Source organism: Trachinotus anak, unplaced genomic scaffold (genome assembly GCF_046630095.1).
Source record: "Trachinotus anak isolate AG129_WGS33_773 ecotype Australia unplaced genomic scaffold, CSIRO_AGI_Tana_v1 ptg000008l, whole genome shotgun sequence".
NCBI lineage: Eukaryota > Metazoa > Chordata > Actinopteri > Carangiformes > Carangidae > Trachinotus > Trachinotus anak.
In genome coordinates, this window is record NW_027273859.1 from 13,646,293 (window position 1) to 13,666,250 (window position 19,958).

The 19,958-nt window shown below is 40.5% G+C and overlaps 2 protein-coding genes across 3 annotated transcripts in view; one reads left to right on the forward strand and one right to left on the reverse strand.

The window, feature by feature from the left end:
- Window positions 1–19,958, reverse strand: part of iqgap2 (IQ motif containing GTPase activating protein 2) — a 34,235-nt gene that overhangs the window by 12,465 nt on the left and 1,812 nt on the right. The window contains exons 2-16 of one of the 2 annotated variants that reach the window (XM_071482723.1): window positions 17,302–17,401; window positions 12,366–12,522; window positions 11,723–11,800; window positions 10,462–10,538; window positions 8,176–8,243; window positions 6,989–7,102; window positions 6,654–6,832; window positions 5,742–5,829; window positions 5,348–5,511; window positions 4,622–4,709; window positions 4,172–4,335; window positions 3,837–3,997; window positions 3,428–3,552; window positions 3,075–3,238; window positions 33–59 (exon numbers count right to left, since the gene is read on the reverse strand). In XM_071482723.1, coding sequence (XP_071338824.1) covers window positions 33–59; window positions 3,075–3,238; window positions 3,428–3,552; window positions 3,837–3,997; window positions 4,172–4,335; window positions 4,622–4,709; window positions 5,348–5,511; window positions 5,742–5,829; window positions 6,654–6,832; window positions 6,989–7,102; window positions 8,176–8,243; window positions 10,462–10,538; window positions 11,723–11,800; window positions 12,366–12,522; window positions 17,302–17,401 — 1,754 coding nt within the window. The remainder of the gene's footprint in view (window positions 1–32; window positions 60–3,074; window positions 3,239–3,427; window positions 3,553–3,836; window positions 3,998–4,171; window positions 4,336–4,621; window positions 4,710–5,347; window positions 5,512–5,741; window positions 5,830–6,653; window positions 6,833–6,988; window positions 7,103–8,175; window positions 8,244–10,461; window positions 10,539–11,722; window positions 11,801–12,365; window positions 12,523–17,301; window positions 17,402–19,958) is intronic. The other variant, XM_071482724.1, reaches the window with a different exon arrangement.
- On the forward strand, window positions 848–3,060 carry f2rl2 (coagulation factor II (thrombin) receptor-like 2). The gene is made up of 2 exons (XM_071482731.1): window positions 848–1,121; window positions 1,412–3,060. Exons 1-2 carry the CDS (start codon window positions 1,058–1,060, stop codon window positions 2,476–2,478), a joined length of 1,131 nt encoding a protein of 376 aa, XP_071338832.1. The 5' UTR covers window positions 848–1,057; the 3' UTR covers window positions 2,479–3,060.

Consider the following 19,958-nt stretch of genomic DNA (forward strand, 5'->3'; position numbering starts at 1 on the left):
CTATTAGAGCAACAGCAAATAGTAGGCAGTACCATTTCCCCTGTGTCCAGAGGTAAGATCTAAGGAGAAGGAAAAAATATAGTGAATAATTATTAGCAATAGTTGCACTACAAACACACACTGTATCCACACTGCCACTCAACTAACTACCATGTACTAAAATCAGACCCTAACATCATAACATCACAACAAATACATGAATGTTTCTTCAGCCTGATTTTGTATTTGTTCTTAGACTAACTTTAGAAAACTCTGGGGACTGCTGGGGACTGAGGCCACAGGGCCAGCAGGACGGAAGTCATCCCTAAAACACTGAGCAGACTGAGACAATTCTTTATTTATATCTGTATCTAACCGATGACTTCCCAGCGAACCATTCATGTTTTGAGATCAGCCTTGTTCCCTCCTGACATTATGCAATGAAAAAATCCTTTGTGGCTCAAAACATTTTCTCTATAGTTAATTATGAAAGAGCATCTCTTCATTTTTGTGTATGTAACAAGATTTCAGTGTAAAGTTTATGTGACAAACCAGAGCATATGTGCTGGGTAATCATCCTTCATCTTTCATCAAACACATTATCAAGTAATACACCCATGACCTAACCACTGCATAATGCAATAGTGCTCGAAGAGTAGCATACATTTTAATGCAGATAAAAAAGCAGAGGAGTGACTCCTTGATTTCATACCATAAAATTACTTATTGTAACAGTAATCAGTATAATTTGTTGAACTGTTTATAAACCACTAAGCAGTGTCCTCCCACCCCAGTGAGTCAGTGGGCAGTCACTGACGCAGGCACAAAGGCGATTCAGTTTTCAAGCCTGAACAGGAAACGTGCTCATAGCACCATACAGACAAGCATCCAACACACACTAGCAGGACAGCTGGGCTTGAGTGCACACTATTATATCAGTTCTCCTGTTGCTCTGTTGCAATGCTAAACAGCAAAGTTCACCGGTGGAGAACTGATACATTAAGGAAAAAGAAGCAACATCAAGAGAGGTGAAGACAAGAAACATTTGAAGACTCTGGACAAGAGACTGAAGAGTGATATGGCAGACTTTGTGCCAGGATTACTCATTTGTCTGATGGCAGTGCAGACCATTCAGCATGATGGTAAGTTCATTACAATATCTTGAAAAAAAAGTTATCCAAAAAGACAAGGGGATTTATTTTTTCCAAAATTAGATATGTGCACTTTTGCTTTTTTGAAACACTAAGTTGTGTTGGTACACACCAAAAGAGATTTGACTTCAAAGTCCTCAAACATAAAATAAACTGAAAACTAGACGACATACAGCATGATTTTATGTTTTAGGCTTTACTGTGGTTTGAAATGTACTTTTTTTTAAATAAAACTAAGGTTGCTTTAAAGCCATGAACATTGTTTTTAAACCCATTTATAGGAAACAGAACCAGGACCAAAACCAATATTTCAACTGTTGCAATACCTAAAACCTTCAAGGGGAGGATATACAAACCTAATCACACAAACCAGCTGCCAGCCCTACTCCATCCCAGCACAAACCCTTCGCTCTATGTGGACCCAGAGGACCCAGTGACAGCCTATACCACAGGGATCCTCAGCACCTGGGTCATACCTTCATCATACATCCTGGCCATGCTGGTGGGTATCCCCTCCAACGCCTACATCCTGGGCTTCCTCAGAGTCAGACTCAGAGCAAACTCCATGTCCACAGTAGTTCTTTACCTGAACCTGGCCTTGTCTGACCTGCTGCTCCTGCTTTCTCTGGCACTTCGTGTTCACTACCACTTCAACGGAAACAACTGGATATTTGGGGAAATCTCCTGCCGGCTTATCACAGCCTTGTTTTATGGAAATGTTTACTGTGCAGCTCAAACTATAGCATGCATCAGTTTGAAGCGCTACCTGGCTGTGGTCAGACCGTTTTTGTACAGAAGACTAACTAAGACGACACTGGCAATGGGGACGTGCTTGGTTGTATGGTTCCTGTTTGGGGCTGCTATTGTGCCTGAGCTCCTTGTTAGGCAGAGCTACCAGGTTACGCAGCTGGGAATCACCACCTGCCATGATGTACTCCCCCTAGAAGAAAAATCCCATTCACCTTTGGTGCTATACAGACTGATGCTGGTTTGTCTGGGCTTCATAGTGCCCTTCCTGATTTGCATCTATGCCCATGTGGTAGTGGTATACCACCTAAGGCAATCTGGTTGTGACTGGAGACCTTTTATCAGGGTCAGCACTGTGGTCTTTATCATCTTTGTGGTGTGTTTCTTGCCTAGCGGCATCCTGCATATCGCCCACTACATCCGTCTGTTTTCCAGTGGGGACGACAGACTGTATGGATACTACAGAGTAGCAGTGTGTCTCTGCTGCTTCCACAGCTGTCTGGATCCCTTCCTGTGTTTGCTCGTTTCCAAGACGGCAACATCAGAACTACAATTCATTTCTCTCCGTGAGATACCTCAAAGACAAGCAGTAAGGGCTTGAGACTGGATGTGTGTGCACAAAAATAAACATGTTTTTGCTGGACCATTGCTGGGGCACAGCAGGGAAGCACGAGAAACAAGGATGTGAAAGTTAAGACTGGACAATGTGAATTTAACAGGGTAGTACCACAATCTCTGTTAGGTCTAAAACAACAGTGTTTGTGAAACAAAACAGTCTTTGTACAGTATCATAAAAAGAAAAAAAGCTACTCAAGCCTATCATGTAGACCTAGCAAAACATCAGTCACAGTGAAACATGAAAAAATAGACAATATTCACATAGATATTTACTCTTGTCCTTCCAAATTTTCATCACATGTAAAATGTGAACATAAAAGTTCTAAATAAACAATAAAGCAATTCAGCTTCATAAAAATGTGGTAATATAAAATACAGTCATGGCAGGGGTGAGAGGGTGCTGGGCAACTCCAGTAAAACTACAAAGAATGAGAAAGTTATGATATGTGGTTACAACACTGGTTTATTCAGCCATTTTTGCGTATTTTGCACTTTGAGGATGTGGGAGGTGCAAGCATATTTCTCTACTCAAGTCCTAAATAAATTAAAAAAAAAAAAAAAAAAACACTATCAAATTACCTGACAGAGAAGTTGCTTGGTATATTGTAGGACATCATGGTAGTGTTTGGCTGTGGCTGGGTTCACTCCAGTCAACTTGGCTGTAGGGAGGAGCAGGGCTGCAAGTGTCTGCTGATGATCACGTGAGTTAAGTGCCTCATTGATCTCAGCGATGGCTATGATGCCTAGAGGCAGAGGACAAGACACATTTCAAACTTGATCAGTTACTGTGTTTAATTCATTGTGTGTTTATAAAAATTGTCATTGTACAGCTGCACCTAAAATAACACTTTTCCAATGATTTAAACTGCTGACTAATTTATTTGTTGCACAGAACAAGGCAAATTAACCAAAAATCTGCAAGACTTCCTTACGTTCATGCTCTTCATGGACCTGAACGTTGACTGTGTCGATACACTTCTGAACATCATTCCAGGTGAGAAACTCTTGGCCATTGGCAAGAGTCTCGGCTCGCTGGTTGATAAGTGTGTCACCATACCTGAGGGAGAGTGCCATGGAGAGCTTCAAAATGGTTTCATGACATCATATGAATCACTACTCAGTAGCCCACCCCAGGGTTGATAAAGTAACAGTGGAGAGAGACCTAGAGTGTTGTGACTTGCAAACTAAAGACAATCTTTCTATAAATCTTTTAATCAAATTAATTCCTCCTAAAATCCTATCACCATAGTTTAACTGGTGTTCCTAGTGCTTGTTTACACAATTCACTGATACCTTTGGCCCATCTGTAGTCCACAGCTGTCTGTATTGCAGCCATCTTACCTGTTGAGGTTGTCTTGGTCCATATTGGTAAAGCCCAGAGGAGAGTCCGTTAATTGCTCAATCACAGCCTGGGGGTCTTTGGTGTCCAGCACCTCGTTCAGCACTGCTACAGCTGACAGCATCTCCACAGCTACACTCAGCTCCTCGTGGCTCAGGCCAGACTAAAAAAACATAAACATCTGGATCACAAGCATGAATTGACTTTTAACTGCAATATGCTTTCCTATTCGTGGTCTTAGACTTTTGGACACCACTGTATATCTGGCACAGACACATATCTGTCTGAGCATGTGGGTGTAGATGAAAGTGTCAAACATTTAAACATGATGTCTCACCCGCCCGCTTTGTAGTTGCAAACTGAAAAGTTCAGCCTGATAGAGGTTGGCAGCAGTTTGGTAGACAATTGGCAGTTGTGCCTCAGGGTTCATCAGCTGCTCCGCCGTCTCCACTGCATTGCCAAGGCGAATGGCGGTATTGATTGCAGCTACGGCGTCGAGTTCTGGTCAAGAAAATTTTCACAGATAGTCAGTTAGGCACAGATGTTTTGCAGTAACCCAATTCAATTTCCCAAAGGCACCTCAGTATGAAAATTATGCTTTTACCCTCCAATACAATTACACACTGAAATGCCTTTGACTTAATATTCATCTTGAACTGTACTTAACAGTAGATAAGATGTTACATTCTGCATTTTGTGAGTGTAGTTAGTGGGTACATGTGTGATTTTCAACTAACTTGTAATTACTGATAATACACATCCATGGTAAGTAACACAAGGTGCTTACTTCGTCTCTCAGCCTCAGCAAAGTCATTGCAAGAGCTGACGACTCTCTGAATCTCCTCTTTGTCCACCATCACGGACCTCCCTCCATCCTGCAGCACAAAGATGAGAGTACACTAGTGAGATACCACGAAGATCCCATGGCAATTCAGCTTGCTTTCATGCAGGGCCATGGAGGACAAAGTGTCTGAGGTGTCCATTCCAACTGAGGTTACAGTGGCTGATTATTTTTACTCCAAAGGTGTGATTATGCTTCTTTATAACATTTCACGTCCACTGTCTGAGTAGTGAAACAACACAACAGAAGCTAACGTCTACATTAAATCTCCTCAGCCAAAGAACTGCCGTGCAAGTGGAGCTTCTGCTAGATGGGCACTGAAAATTTCAGTTTAGAAAGGATGTTGTAAACATTTCATGTACATTACCATAGAAATGTGCCTGATTTGTTCATTTCTAAACACTTCTTTAAATATTTTTCTCTGAGTGAATTCATATCTTCTGTGGCTTGTCAGTTGACGACACAGTAATTTTCAACTATGGCCCTGAGGAACCCCAAGAACCTTTTTTCTTTTTAATTCTCTTTATCTAATAAAGGCTCATTTACTGTATGTCTCTAACAACTGCAAACAAATGCAATTACCTGACAGCTTGAAAAGAAAACAGAGGTGCTCTGGCTCCTAAGGGGCCTGAGTTGGCAGCTACTGAGCAAATAAGCTCTGAATCAGTATACCTTGGATTTATGTTGGCAGTAGGTGGTAAAATGTTCCAGGTACCAGCGGCAATTTGACTCCTGAACACCAAGCAGGGCCAGAGCTTCAAGCCGAAGTGCAGCCAACAGAGCAGCTTCATCCTGGGTTGACACTGCTTGATTCACCTGCCTTACTGCTGCCTGGACTGCAGAGAGGGAGCAACAGATGTCACTGAGGGATAATGTATCTTCTTTCAACATCTTTCAGATAAGCTCAGAGATAAAATAAGTGCATGTAATTTACATTTTTTTTTTAAATTGCACATTCTCTGTTGTATATTCATTTTTTCCCTTGCAAAAAAGCATGCATTTACGGTGCTGGACAATGTTATGGGGGAAAAAAGCATGCAAGGATTGTGGGAGGTAAAGTCCTTACTGTTAACTAAGTCAATGCAGCCCTGGATCTCCTGCTGTGTAAGCAGCTCCTCATAAACATCTCTTTCTTCAGTGGCAATCGAGGAGCGCTAAGAGACAGACAGAAAAAATGCATTCATGGCATATTTAATTTGTACTTGGTCACATTTGTTTTTTTTCCTGATTCATACTAATGAGGTTGCATTTTTACATAACACATTTTAGCTATTAAAAATGGACAGCTCTTGTTTTCACATTATTGTTAAGAGAATAGGAGGTGAGATCCCAGAGGGAGGGGAGGGTTAGCCTTTGGTGAAGGACCGCTGACACTGCAGCCACTGGAATGTGCTGGCAAGGCAAGTGGAATGAGTCGGTGCAGACAACTGCTTTCAGACCTCAGTGCAGAGTCCTCCTCAGTTACTGTAGTCATCAATACACTGTACTGTATGTCTACATTTTTTGCATTCCTTTCACTTGGTTTGAATATAATACATGATTACTCTCAAATCATTTACATTTATTCTATTTTGTAATTTTAGTACAGTGATACGACTTTCATAGCACCACATCTGTTGGTGTTGAATAAGTCAACATATACCCTCAGACCAGGGTTTGCAACCTTATTCCTAACCTGGGCTAACTATGGATGTGACATAGCATACAGTAGCTTTAGTGGAAAGGTGTTTTTATTGGTGATAGCAATTTCATTTAATGGTAGTGTTACTTAAATCATATTATGTAACTCAATATCTGACTAGACCAAATAGAGAGAGACAGTGATGTGTATGTCATGAACATAGACAGTGAAAATCTCACAGAGGCTGACATGTCTTCTATTTAGATAAAGCCAGTAAAAATTATATTACTTATAATTACAAAAATAAAATGACACTAAAACTTAAGAGGTTACTAAGGTGCTTGCTCGGCCACTCACCCTCCCTGAGGACTGATCCTGCTTCCGAGCCTTAGCCTTGCTGAGTGTGTCCTGATAGTCTTCAGCCAGAGCTTCCTGGATGTTCCTCAGCATTGCATTAGGATTGTTCAGGGCTCCCATCGTCGCAGATGCCTGACCTCTGTCGACTGCCTCATTGATGGCAATCACAGCAGCATGCACTAAAGATAAAGCAGTGTATGAACATTTTAGTGTTGGCCAAAAAGACATAAGGAAACAAAACAAACACCCACTGTGTCAGATGCCATCTCTTCACCTTCTAAGATTTTTGTCAAAAACATCAATCAAAAGGTCAATTAAAAGGTCAGAGGACTTACAGGCAGCTTCATCCACTGAGAGCTCATTAGCCAGGATACCTCCAATCTTACTGAAAGCCGGCATTTGAATGCCATACTTCTCCAGCTCACTCCTCATGTTACTGATCTCTTCCTCTGGAAGTGAGATATTGGCAGGGAAAATTGTAGTGATATAAAGTATGGCATTATAAGGGCTAAAAGTAACACAATTTATCTTCCTTTGACAGTTTTTGTCAGTTGCTTTGGCACAATCATCAAACGAGGATAACAATTATCAAATCACTTTATTCAGTTCTAAAAACGATTCTTTTGCTCAGAACAGTAACATTGTCTGTTGTTTTCATTCAGAAATCAAATTACTATGCACAAATATCTTCAAATGTTCCAGTCATGCACTATGTTAAACTCTCTGGTCAAAATGGATTGAACTGATTTTCATGTTCACCAATATGCTCATTGTGTAGATCCAAATGCAAAACATTTGAGCCTGGGGAAGAAACTGAGTTTTATGCAGCTGCCACAGATACCAGATATGAGCCAGGCAGATATCATAAAAGCACAACAGACCTCCCATACAGAGGGAAGACTTTATTATGCAATGTTTTTGGTCAGAAGGAGTCAACACAGACGGATGACAGAAGCTCCATGTTTGCAGTAAGAACATCATCAGTTTAAAAATTATTTGGTGTTTCAGAAAATGTGCATAAGCAATTGAGGAAAAAATGTAACATACAGTAAACAAAAAGAACACTGCCATTTTAAATGCAAGTTAAATTTGAGAAAAATAAAAAAATAACAGAATTGATGCCCTGAGGCTTATTCAGGACAATCCAATGTCAAAAGCTTTGAAGCTTGGTAGTTTCTGTATCTCATTCAGTATTATTTGGATGGTCGCAGGGAATATTTTGATTAACATGAAACGTTTGATAATTCAAACATCTAAATTACTGACGAGATGTATTAACACATGCCCATAAAGCTTAACATGCTTGAGAGTGCATTATATCATTCTTTTATGTTTTTCAATTAAATCCCAATTAAATCCCCACAAGAGGATTCTCATTAAATGTACATGTGTATCTCAGTGTATCAACAAGCCCTACGGCAACATGTATCCTTCATTTTGAAAGCAATGGCAACTTCATTGCTTCTTCTGCTGTTTGAAATTTATATAACTTTTGTGCTACAATGATTTCAACAGGTGTTACCTGTGAAGGCCACTTTCCCCAGCAGGTCCTGAATCTGTGGTGCAATGCCCAGTTTATACAAGTACAAGCTGAAATAAAACATAAGTGGAGTAAGATTTATACAAAAAAAGGAAACAGTGAGAAGCTTGAAACATTGTGTAGCTCAACAATCTGACATCATGAAACTGAAACTTTATATTTATTTTTATTTTTCCCCTTTAGATTGTGATCTGTCCAGACGGCTACCCCTGTAGTGTCACAGTCATACCACAGGGCGGTAGTGTTGGCTCAGATTACAACGAGCAGCCAGGAGCCAGCAGGCTCAGTCCACCGCTGAACAACTGATTCAGCAAGCAGGTGGCTGGAAACTTCATAAAACTTTCATCTTCCCACAGGTACCTGATAAGTAGCAATGAATTATAGATATTTAAGGCAGGTCTGGCAGCAGCACTGCTGTGAATGGAGCAGTTACAGAAGCTGATTATCCTACCCTTTGGTCACAGTGTGTGTGTAAACATGAAATGCACTCTGTCCTTGAGACACAGGGGGCTTTATACAACTATCTAAACTCTGCTTATACAAAGGGTAATGTTTTAACATGCAGGCAGCTGATTCAATCTGAGATAAAAACACAGCAACAGCTGACTGGGGTTAATGAAGGTGGCCGATTACAAGCCACAGGGGTTACAGACAATCAGCTGACTAGCCTGGAGCAACTAGCTCTCTACAGACTGTGGATCCCCCCTGTTTTAACTTTAAAAACAAATAAATCAAAAGTCTCAACCACTTTGCCAGAAGTTTTTTAAAAATGTACTTGTAAGCCACAGTCTGCCCCTTTTATATTGTGTTCCCTTTCAATTTTCCACCACACTGAGCGTGGCGGAGCATCCGCTGATTTGCCTCCATGTCTGCATGTGTTTGTACCCAGGGAAGCAAAGTATTCACTAGGTCTTGTGGGACTTAAGCTGGATTCGCAGGAAGGAAGAGCACGTGTGCGCATACAGAGGGAAGGAAATCAATTCTCCCAGGACCCGAACAAAACACTACAACAGAGAAAACAATCCAAGTAGCTCACCAAACCACTCCCTAAATCTGTGTTTGGCTCACTGGACGGGTCAGATAGATAAAAGTGACTTTAGTACACTCAAAGTCATCTCAGCTGAAAAAGCAATGACCTAAAGTTGTAATGCTCAAGCCACCAATTTTACAATAAAACCACCAACTTTTTTTTTTTTTTTTCACAAACCTGAAACCCTGACAAAGAGATATCCCTTGTAGTAAGACTTTAAGTAAAGAGTTAAACAATTAAACACTACACTTGATTTGCCAGAAAGCCGCTGGTTACATGCTGCATATATGAGCAGTGTGTTTAGTGTGGTTATGCTCATCAAAGTGTCAGAACAAACTCAAATAAGACACACTGAAAAAAACTAAATGTAACTCTCCTTGGCCCATAATTATTTGGGCAAACAGACACTTGAGGGCCTGAAAGTGTGTGAACTAGCAGAACATTGCAGGAGTAGTTGGATATAGCTAAATGCATGGTGCTGTATAATATAACCTTGACCTATTTAATACAAAACATGAAAGGTCTGTATTTCTCACTGCCTTATATACGTGGGAATAACATTTTCCAGTTCCTGTTTCACATCACTTACTAAGTACTAGTTCTCCTACTGACATATAAATTAACTTAATGGACACATAAAGAGGCCATATCTTAACCCCAGAGAGTAATAAAAAAAAATCTTAGTGTAAGCAATTTCATACATTTGTCATTCTACATATGAGTTGTTGTAACTGGAATACTCTCTGCCCTGTGCCTGCAAAATAACCACTACATGTCAGTCAAATGCAAGTGTTACATGACATGGTCTGGCCTAACCGTTGAGTGAAAGGAAATGAATCTAAATTTGACAGTGTGTAACCTGTCAGTGAAAGGAGTATGAGCAGACTACTGCTGCACACATGAATAAGTCAACATTTACAGAGAAATGCAATGCTTGCTGAACCTTATCCGCCCAGCAGCTCATAATTTTATTCTAGCTAACAGACACCAGCGACTGGTCTTAAGGTCCTCCATAGCAATAGCTGTTTAGTCTACTCGCTTTCTCTTCTTTCTCAGAAGCAAAGTCACACCCGATAGTCAGGTGTGGCACCTTCTGAGACATGCAGCTGGTCACCCTACTGTTGCGCAAACAAAAGATTTTAGAGATGAGTGGGCAATTTTGCTGTCAGAAGAAAAAAATGCATGAGGACAGTAAACTGAAAAATGTTTTGAATGAATTGGAATCCTTCCAGCCTTACCTCAGTGCGTGTATGCAGTATACCACCTTGGGCATGTTTTTGCGATCGTACACATCTGTCGTTTCAGGATAGAATATCTGAAAGTAGAAACCACAATCGGTATCAGACACTCCTCTTTTATCAGTGTCTTGACACTCAAGAGCACACTATCCATCACAAAGTGCCACTGGACTGGCTTATATTTTACAGATGTTCATGCTGGTGCTCTCCTCCTTTTTACCCAAACAGGCATCTAACAGATATTTACATAATGTCTAAAACTTTGTCTGACCTTTACTAACAAATATATGACATTATACATATATTCAGTTTAATGTCACGTCATACCTCACATGACATGTGGTTTTGCTCAATTACATGGAATTATGCAACACAAAAAGCCTATGTGATTGTCAGTGGATTGTTTCAGCCCAAAGACAGTGTTGAAATTCATTCTGCACGTCAGAGGACAGATTACACCTTGTCCTAGTTTTGGAGTCTTCTCGATAGATGGATTCCACTCTGTATTGGTTGTTGCTACAAATTCCTACCTGTACGATGGTTTCTTCCCTCTAATATGAGTATATACCAAGCCAGTGTACACACCAAAAAGCCAGTGCCTCCCAATTCCATAGTTAATGGTGCAGAGCATCACTTAAATGGAATCTCACTGGATGATGTGTGTATCTTTCACATTACACACACACACAAAAGTTCCCAGCCCACATGGGTTTGTAAGACAGCTCATACACAACTAAAGTGGTGAAACAACAGAAATGAACACATACATGCATAAAGTTTTACATTCTAAGAAAAAAACAGCTTTCTCCCAGCTTGACACATAACATTTTTTTTCCAAATAAACAACACGACAACCTGAAACAAACAAGTCTAAAAATGTGTCCTTTCCTAGAAACAAGTCAAGTCTTTTGTAATCATGAACGATTGATTAGTATTGCTGACATCACATGCTGCTGTTTTGATGAAAGCACTATCCTGGTACAGTACTTCAGATTGTTAAAGGTATGTATGGGTTGTTCCAACTGAAACTGTGCGTTACAGAGATGAAGAATGGATATTTTTTTAATTTAGCAAAGGGCCTCACAGAATATCAACTGTTCATGAGTTTTAATTCATCTGCAGATGGGATACTGCCTGTAACAAAAGCTGCCTTCTCTTAAGGTGCGATGACTGTGAAGTCTGGCTCAAATGGGTCCATACACCTTAATTTTGTTAAACAGGGAGTGGGTGTCTGTATCATAGATGGCTGTGTGCACCTTACCTTGGGGAGGCCCACTGACTCCATAGCTCTGAGCCACTGCACTGTGTTGTCGGTGTGTCTGAAGTGCAGCCCTTTGCTCTGGAGATGAAAACAGGAGCACAGACAGAAATGCAGCCACATAATTATAAGGAATTACAAAGAAATGGTCCAAAGTTTTTCCACTCCACTAAATGAAAAGCAGTGATAAAGGGGTTGTTATATAATGCTGCTGCATTATAGAAAAACAAGTTTATCATCGGTGACCTTAAAACACACACAAAAGCTGAGCTGTCCCACTGATATTCAAATTCCTCATACTGAATCCCAAACAGTTTACAGCATCTGATGTCTGTTTGTTTCAAATTTATCAAAGAGAAAATAAAAAGTCAACCTCAAAGTCAAGCAAAAAATCTCACTCAGCTATTTTTGTGATTTACTCTATTAGCACAGCTGCATGTTACAGTGAGGCCCCATCACTCGCCTGCCACGTTTCTCCCTTTCCTGTGTGGCTGTTTAAACTGTCAGGAAGTGCCTGAAAGATCTGGAAACAGTCTTCCTGCCTGCTATGATGCAAGCTGGCGAAGAATGCAAATGTAGTACAACTATGAGCTGACCTAGAGAGGGAAGATGAAAACAGTTTACATGCAAAAGAAAGAGGATTTACCTTATAACGGGTCTGATCTCTGTCATATATCCTTTTCTCGGACACCATTTTTGGGGCGAAAAAAGTTGCAAGTTTGCCAAGGTAGACGCCATTCCTCAGTCCCTCTTCCAATTCTGTGGTAGGGGGCAAGTCCTCCTCCAGGCAGGCCTCCATCCACCTGAAAGTAACATTGCAAATATCAACCTCAGACCAGGCAGAGGATTTTCGATTATTCATCACCTGCACCTGAATTGAGCTCAGGAGAAAATTGCTTTTGAGGAAGTTATTACAAATTACTGAATAAATTAATAATTGAAGTCTAAGTGAGGATTTTCATGGCTTAATGTAAAAGCTTAAAAGTGGATAACATTATCTGAAATTATTGCTTGACTCACTGAGGTGAATATAAAAAAATAAATATAAAAAAACTACTCTCATTAGGAAAGTACAGTAACTCATCAAAGTAACTGGCTCAATTTCCTGTGTAATCTCCACAGCATTAAAATTCCACGCTCAATTTACTGACTTCTCTATCACAATGAAAAAAATGTTATGGTTACATGCAGAACATAAACAAACAGTCTAGTCTGTTTACCCTGCCACCTGAGATCTTGCTGTGGTTTTGGGCAGTAGGCTACACAACTCCAGACATACATATTTATTCATTACACACCAGTGTCACAGCTGCTATAATTAACTGCAAGGTTTTTGGTTAAACAGAGAAACAAAGTAGTGTGTTGGCCAAAGAGAACTGGGCATTGTTACAGGCAACACCCACACTGTGCCCAGCATGCTTTAGGAAGGGGGCTGTAGACAGATTTGCAGTCTGAGCTTTGGTTAGTCATTTCATGTGGACGATTTGAGGTGAAAGAGGTAAACACTGAGCAGGATAATCTGATACTACTTCAATTAATCTAGATCTTGAATTGATCACCTCACTATAATGTACGATTATGAGTGAAAGTGAAGCATTACATGTGGTGCTGCTACAATCAAAAAAATAAAAACTGAATGGAGAATATTCAGTTTATGTTAAAACAAAGCTGGCCAGCTGTCAAACTGATGTCATTTCCCTTTGAAAGGTTGAACAGTGGCTTCAGAGCAGGAGTCTCTTCCAGGCTATTCCCAGATATATTAGGAAAAATTCATTCCTAAGACCTGGTGAATGATTTCTGAGCAGTGAATCATCATGGTCTGAAAATCTGTTACACATTATCTTACTGCCTGGAAGTGACACCATATTTTTAACTATGGTTACACCTCTGTCCTGATGGTCTCACACTAACAAATAAAATGTGCAAGTTGTTAACCTGCTGCTCATCATCCTACAATTGAGTTAATCTTTTCCAAAAAAAAAAAAAAAAAAAAACAGTGTGCAGTGCTCAGTGATTTGGTTTGCTTGTGTTTCAGTCACACCAGCAACTCCTGTCTTCTTTCAATCTTAAAGCAATAAAGTGTTCCTTCACACATGCACACCCACGGACACCTTGTTTAGGTTAATTAAACAGATCCAGTCTGCCGAAATCTGTGTCAGCACATTAAGGACAACCACAACACAACATGCACTGTCAAAACAAAGCCACTGTTGAGGAATAACCATCTGTGTGACCAATTATGTCACCTGATGCTATAGATTTTGCAGGAAGAAGACGTCTGCCTTACTCCAGTGTCTTCTAAAATGGAGAGCACAGATAGCCACTGCATTTGCTTATGATATGAGCTGCCTCTTCTTGTAGAAGATTTCTCCCCACATGATGAGTGCATAATTTTACAGACAAGGCTCAGGGTTAGGGATCAAAGGTCAAGAAATCATTACATGGCTCTCCAGCACTTTATAAGAGATTGGAGCCTGGGAGTTGGTTTTATTTAAAAACAGTAATCTAAGGGTGATTTTCTCAGTCCATATCTGCATGGTCACCAATACTGATGACCTACAATGATGTTATGTCAGCACTTTTGGGCCTGGTATCAAGCAGATGCTTTAGTTACATCAATATAATGATGCATCAGTCAACCTTAAACAGCCACACTTTTGCCTGTCAGGAAAAACCCATTTGGCACTGAATGACTATGAAATGGATACAGGCAGACACACACATACAACCCCACCCTTGCTCCCTGCCAACCAAGGCAAAGTAGTGATGCAGCTCAAAATCCACACAGCCCATTGAATCTTTCAAGTTTCATATTACCAGTGAAGTGACACATTGATGGAGATCAAATGCAGATGATTACTGAGTACAAAGAAATCTGTCTTAAAAAAAAAACAAAAAAAAAAGAACGGATTGTTGGCGGGAACATGAAAACATAATCAAAAGGAACATCCTGCATGGACAACAGAGCTCTGCTGTGAAACTTCATTTCCTGTATTTAAAACAATGTAGGGAGCATGTGTCTCCTGAAGCAGGACAGGCTAGTACCCTTGTTTACAACCCTCTAAAGCAGGCCTTCCTGTCATTGTCCAGTCTGTGACCCATCGGGCTAAACAAAACACAGCTTTGTGGACTCTAGGACTTGGGTCCATCCCATCTCAACACATTATTAGTAAAATACACTTTTTTGCTTCCAGCTGCAGTATTTCTGTCTGCACTGAGTGTCTTTTGCGTCATTTAGCTTAGTCATGCTGGTCATGAGTTTGAGTGTATGAGCAAAGAAATTTAGTGCTTGTGGTGAGGAAGGGAGTGTCTAAAAATTAGGATAGTATAATTTTCTGAAACAAACATGCTCAACAATGCCTAAGAGTGGACCCATATCAAAGCAAAACCAAAATGGCCCCCATCCAAAAAAGCTACAAATGTAAACCATCAACTGTTTACTCTCGGGAGAGGGAACAAAGTCTTGTTGCAGAGACCTGCGTGTGTGCGTGTGTGTGTGTGTGTGTGTGTGTGTGTGTGTGTGTGGGAGGGTGTGTCTATCAACTGACAACAACACCAACAAAGTTAAAAACGTAGGGGACTTTGAACAGCAAAGCATGTGGGCTATCCACTGTATAAAGACTTCTGGTTCATATATGCCCTGCAGCACCAGTTTATCACCCAGCGAAAATGACTTTGGATTGACCTTGACCTTTTTTAAACCAATGGTGTCTCAGCCCATCTTGTCACTGGCACATGTTGCCAGTCAGGAGAATATCACTGAAGCTGCTGGCTATTCATTCACACTGCAATGGGTTGGAAACGTTTCCAATTTGTCACAAATGGATCAATGATTTAGTTCTCAAAGGACCAAAAAGCAACTGGCCTGGGATTTATATTGTTGATAAAAAATCAAATTATAAACATAATCACATTATCACTTAGAACATTAAGACATGTCATAGTAGCAAAAGGTGTAAATAAAACTTCATGTAGTTGCATCAGTTTCAGGATACAGTTTCTACTCATTACTACACATTTCAGAAACAGTTTTAAAGGGCAGCATTTCCCTGCATGTGCACAGGCAAAACCATGGCACTTATGTAAAATAATTTCCTCAAAGATCATACCCCAGGTGTGCTCAAAGAGTTGCTTCCTCATGGTTGCCTTGTTTTAGTGACTGCTGACTCCTGACCCCAGAGAGCAGAGCCTAATCCCATGCTCTCTGCGCCTGACAGCCTCCTCGGAGATCTGTCTAATCCTAATCTAATTTGACACCTTTCCCAGAATAGAGGCACCATTGCACAATTAACAGGAGTGAGTCAGTAGCACTGGGATGGAATAACAGAAAGCTAGAAAGTGAATGTGTGGGAAATGTATGTGAGTGTGTGTGAGAGTAAAATAGTGGTCATTTTGAGGTTGAGTGTTACTAAAGCATCTGTTCCCTAAACTGTGCCGTTCACACACAAAAAAAAAAGAAAAAAGTACCATCATCTAGGCGTGGCCCAATTATAACGAATGACTGAACTGGTGCTTTGTCTAGGCTACCTGCCCTAGTGGACCCTTATTATCCTGTGACATAAGGAGATAATGTAGGCTATTCAAACAGTCTTCACTGAGTCAAAGTGCAAGTTTAGTTGTCAAACAGTAATCTCTGAGGAAATGCTGATGTAAATGAGGTTGCACGCACTCATATGAAGAGTGGCACAAGTAGAAGGCCGATTGTTGAAGCGCCACTAAGCTACAGCATGCTACAATGGATTTAAGGAGAAATAATCCAGCCTGAGAATTAATCTGTTTATGACAGGGTGGAGTTGTCAAAAAATCAGCATATGAAAAGAGGAGTGATCACACTTCCTGTTCAGATGGATGCCCTTGTGAAGAAGCAAGGAAGTGGTTTAGTCTTTTTTGCTCAGGCACCACACAAGAAAAAGAGTTTTCATCAGATTTATGTTGTCTTCATAGTAACATACTTTTGAAAAATAAAAAAAAGATTCTTGTGGAAATCAGAGAAAAAGTATTCACTGAAGCTACTAAGAAAATTATCAGCAAACCGTGTAGAGTTTCAGTTGTTTTTTTGTTTTTTTTTTTTGATTATTTCAGCAGTCACAGAGTTTGAGGGCATGATGGAAAGAGGCACTCTTTCCTCTAAGTCAGCACCTCCCCTGTTTTAATCATGCACGTTGTCATGAATGCTTACAGCTCCATGTCATCTCATTACAGCTCCATGCTACTGCACACATTATTTAATAACGCTCTGCTTTGTTCCTTTATCTATCATATTCTCCTCACTTTCTTCACATCACTTCATTTCTCAAAACACTCCTTGTGGTTTTGATATTTGCATAACGATGTTCATTTAACACAAACCTATAATAAAAAGCTGTTCTACATAATCAAACATCAAAGAAGCCTAATGGTTGACTCAGGTACACACCCAGTGTAATTCCTATGAGCTCAGAGATATGACAAAGCAAACAACCTAAAGGAAAGTGGTTGGCTTGAGTCAGCAAGTGCCGTTAAGATCCTCTTATCTTCAAGGTTTTTCCCTTCACCCGTCCCTCCCGCCTCCTGCCAGCTCCTCATGTCTCCTCCCGTCTTACCGTTTGGCCTCCTCCAGGTGACACAGATACTCATAGGCGATGTTCTGTCGTCTCCTTTCATCCATCTCCTCTGCTGACAACCTCTCATCATCCTGAATCGCTGAAAAAAAACAAAAAAATAAAAATCACATCATTATTTGACATACTGGTGTGCTGTGCTTAATAAATATCATTACAGTTAAAAGTACAACTGAGTGACATATTAAAAACAAATATCATCAACTATGTATATTTTCTGATAAAGATATTTGTCACAATGCGGTAGATAAAATGATCACATAAAATGATCAAACTAAAACATGACCCATTTTCCATTGTCATTCATTACATGAAACCAAATCCTTTAGGTGTGTAAAAGAAACTACAGTTTGTATGTTTTTAGGGTGAACAGCCAGTACAGTGTCCAGATCCATATGACCTGCGTTAGTCATTCACGACATGACATGACAGCTTTTTCACACAACAGGCTATTTCAAACATTTATCTCCTCACAACAGAAATGTTTTACATTACGTGAAAAGGACGGTATAACCTGAAGCAAATGAAAAAGGAATGAATTTTGCTGATGCTTGGTAGGAGTCTAAAGGGAACAGTACTGACATTGACATGGATGGTGCAGGTACTCTTTTGCAGGAGAATTTCTCACTTTAGTCCATTCATCTCAATTATGATACTGTAGTTTCATCTTATCAAAGACTGCACATAGCTACCAAACACACGCAGACTGACAGGATATTTCCTGTTAAAGGTGGTTTATTTTAATTTACTGGAGCTTAATGATTACCCCTCTGAAATTTTACTACACCGCATGCTCCACTGAGCCCCTTTATGAGGTCAATGAAATTGCAGTGTCAAAGTGGCCTTCGTGGGGTGTCCGACTGATGTGACTTCTGCTGAGAGTCGACCTTTACCTGCAGCTTAGTGAGATCCCCCCCCCCCAAACACTTCTTTCCCCACACTAATCCAATCAAATCTTTTTATTTCTGGCTGAGTGAAGGGACAATCTCAGGACCGGGAGCTCAGTTTAAGCACAGCGTTTTCTTCAACTGGAACAAGCACCCTGACCTGAGTTTGACCACGGACTGGCAACTGAGTCTTACCATGGTATAGGTTGTTTTTTCTAAGGGTGTAGTACCTCAAGTAAACAAACACCAGAGTCAATTTATCTTTTGGCCACACGTGACATGAATATTACTGCCTCTAGTGACGCTAAGTTCAACTGGTTAAACCTGTTGATTGATCAGCTTAAACGATGTATTCCCAGTGCCCAGGAGGAGGGAAAAAATTACTCTAGCATTTGAGAGTGCATTCTACCATGGGCATTCTCCATATATGAAGCCAATTCAGCTGTTTACTATATTCAAATTCATCAAAGTTGTAGATCTGTAATATTGTACTGTGCTTCAATTAGTTGGTGCTGTAATGTCTGTTGATTTAACTCTTTATTGCTATGGAACGTGTAGTTTGTGGTGCTACTGATCTGCATTGCATTAGTGTTTCTGTTACTTAGCCTGATCTCAAATGGGATGGACAAAATAATAGAAACACATGTCCATATAACACAATACAGTTAAACAGCACTGCAAAGCAGCCACAGCCTCACAGCACCACAGCCTCGAAAATGACCACAAAGTTCAATCAACACATCTATGAAACTGTTTCAACACAAACTGATGATTATAACTTTTATGAAAGGAGAATTGAATTGTGAACTGTTGTATTAGACTCCATTAGTTGGTGTAAATGAGTGTTTAATACTTGCATGTGATGAGAGACACAGGCCTAACACACACACTCACCTAAGACTTTATTAGAAACATCTGTGCTCCTGTTTATCTATGTAATTATCCAAACACCCAATCATGTTGCAGCACTGCAATGTATAAAATCATGACTGCTGGTGCCAGATGGGCTGGTCTGAGTACCGAAACTCCTGATCTCCTGGGATTTCCACACACAACAGTCCCTAGAGTTTTTACTCCAAATGGTGCTAAAAAACAAAAAACATCCAGTGAGCGGCAGCTCTGTAGATGGAAACATGTTGATGGCAGGCGTCAGAGGTGAATGACCAGGTAACTCAGATAACCACACTTTACTACTGTGGAGAGCATCTCAGAGTGCACAACACATCCAACCTTGAGGTGGATGGACTACAACAGCAGAGGACCACATCAGATTCCTCTCCTGTCAGCCAAGAACAGAAATCTGAGGCTACTGTGCAAACAGGTTCACCATAACTGGAATAGCCTGGTCTGACCCAACCTGCCTTGTGTCAACAGTCCATGCTGGTGATGGTGGTGCAATGGTGTCTGGTTCTCTGGGCACACTTTGGGCTCCTTAATAGAAATCAATCATGGTTTGAATGCTACAGCCTGAGCATGAGCATCTCTTTATGGCCATAATTTACCATCTTCCAATGGCTACTCCCAGCACACTGATGCAACATGTCACAAAGCAAAAGTCCTCTCAAACTGATTTCATGAACATGACAATGAGTTCAGTGTACTTCACTGCCCCCCAGTCACCAGATCTGAATCCAGTAGAACACCTTTGGGATGTGGTAGATTAGCAACATATCTGTGCAGCCGACTAATCTGCAGAAACTGTGTGATGCAATCATGTCAACATGGACCAGAATCTCAAAGGAATGTTTCCAA

Bases quoted from the DNA above. Each gene is read 5' to 3' on its own strand.
- f2rl2 (XM_071482731.1), top strand. From the start codon at position 1,058: ATGGCAGACTTTGTGCCAGGATTACTCATTTGTCTGATGGCAGTGCAG. The intron at 1,122-1,411 runs GTAAGTTCATTA...ACCCATTTATAG, and splicing joins GCAGACCATTCAGCATGATG to GAAACAGAACCAGGACCAAA.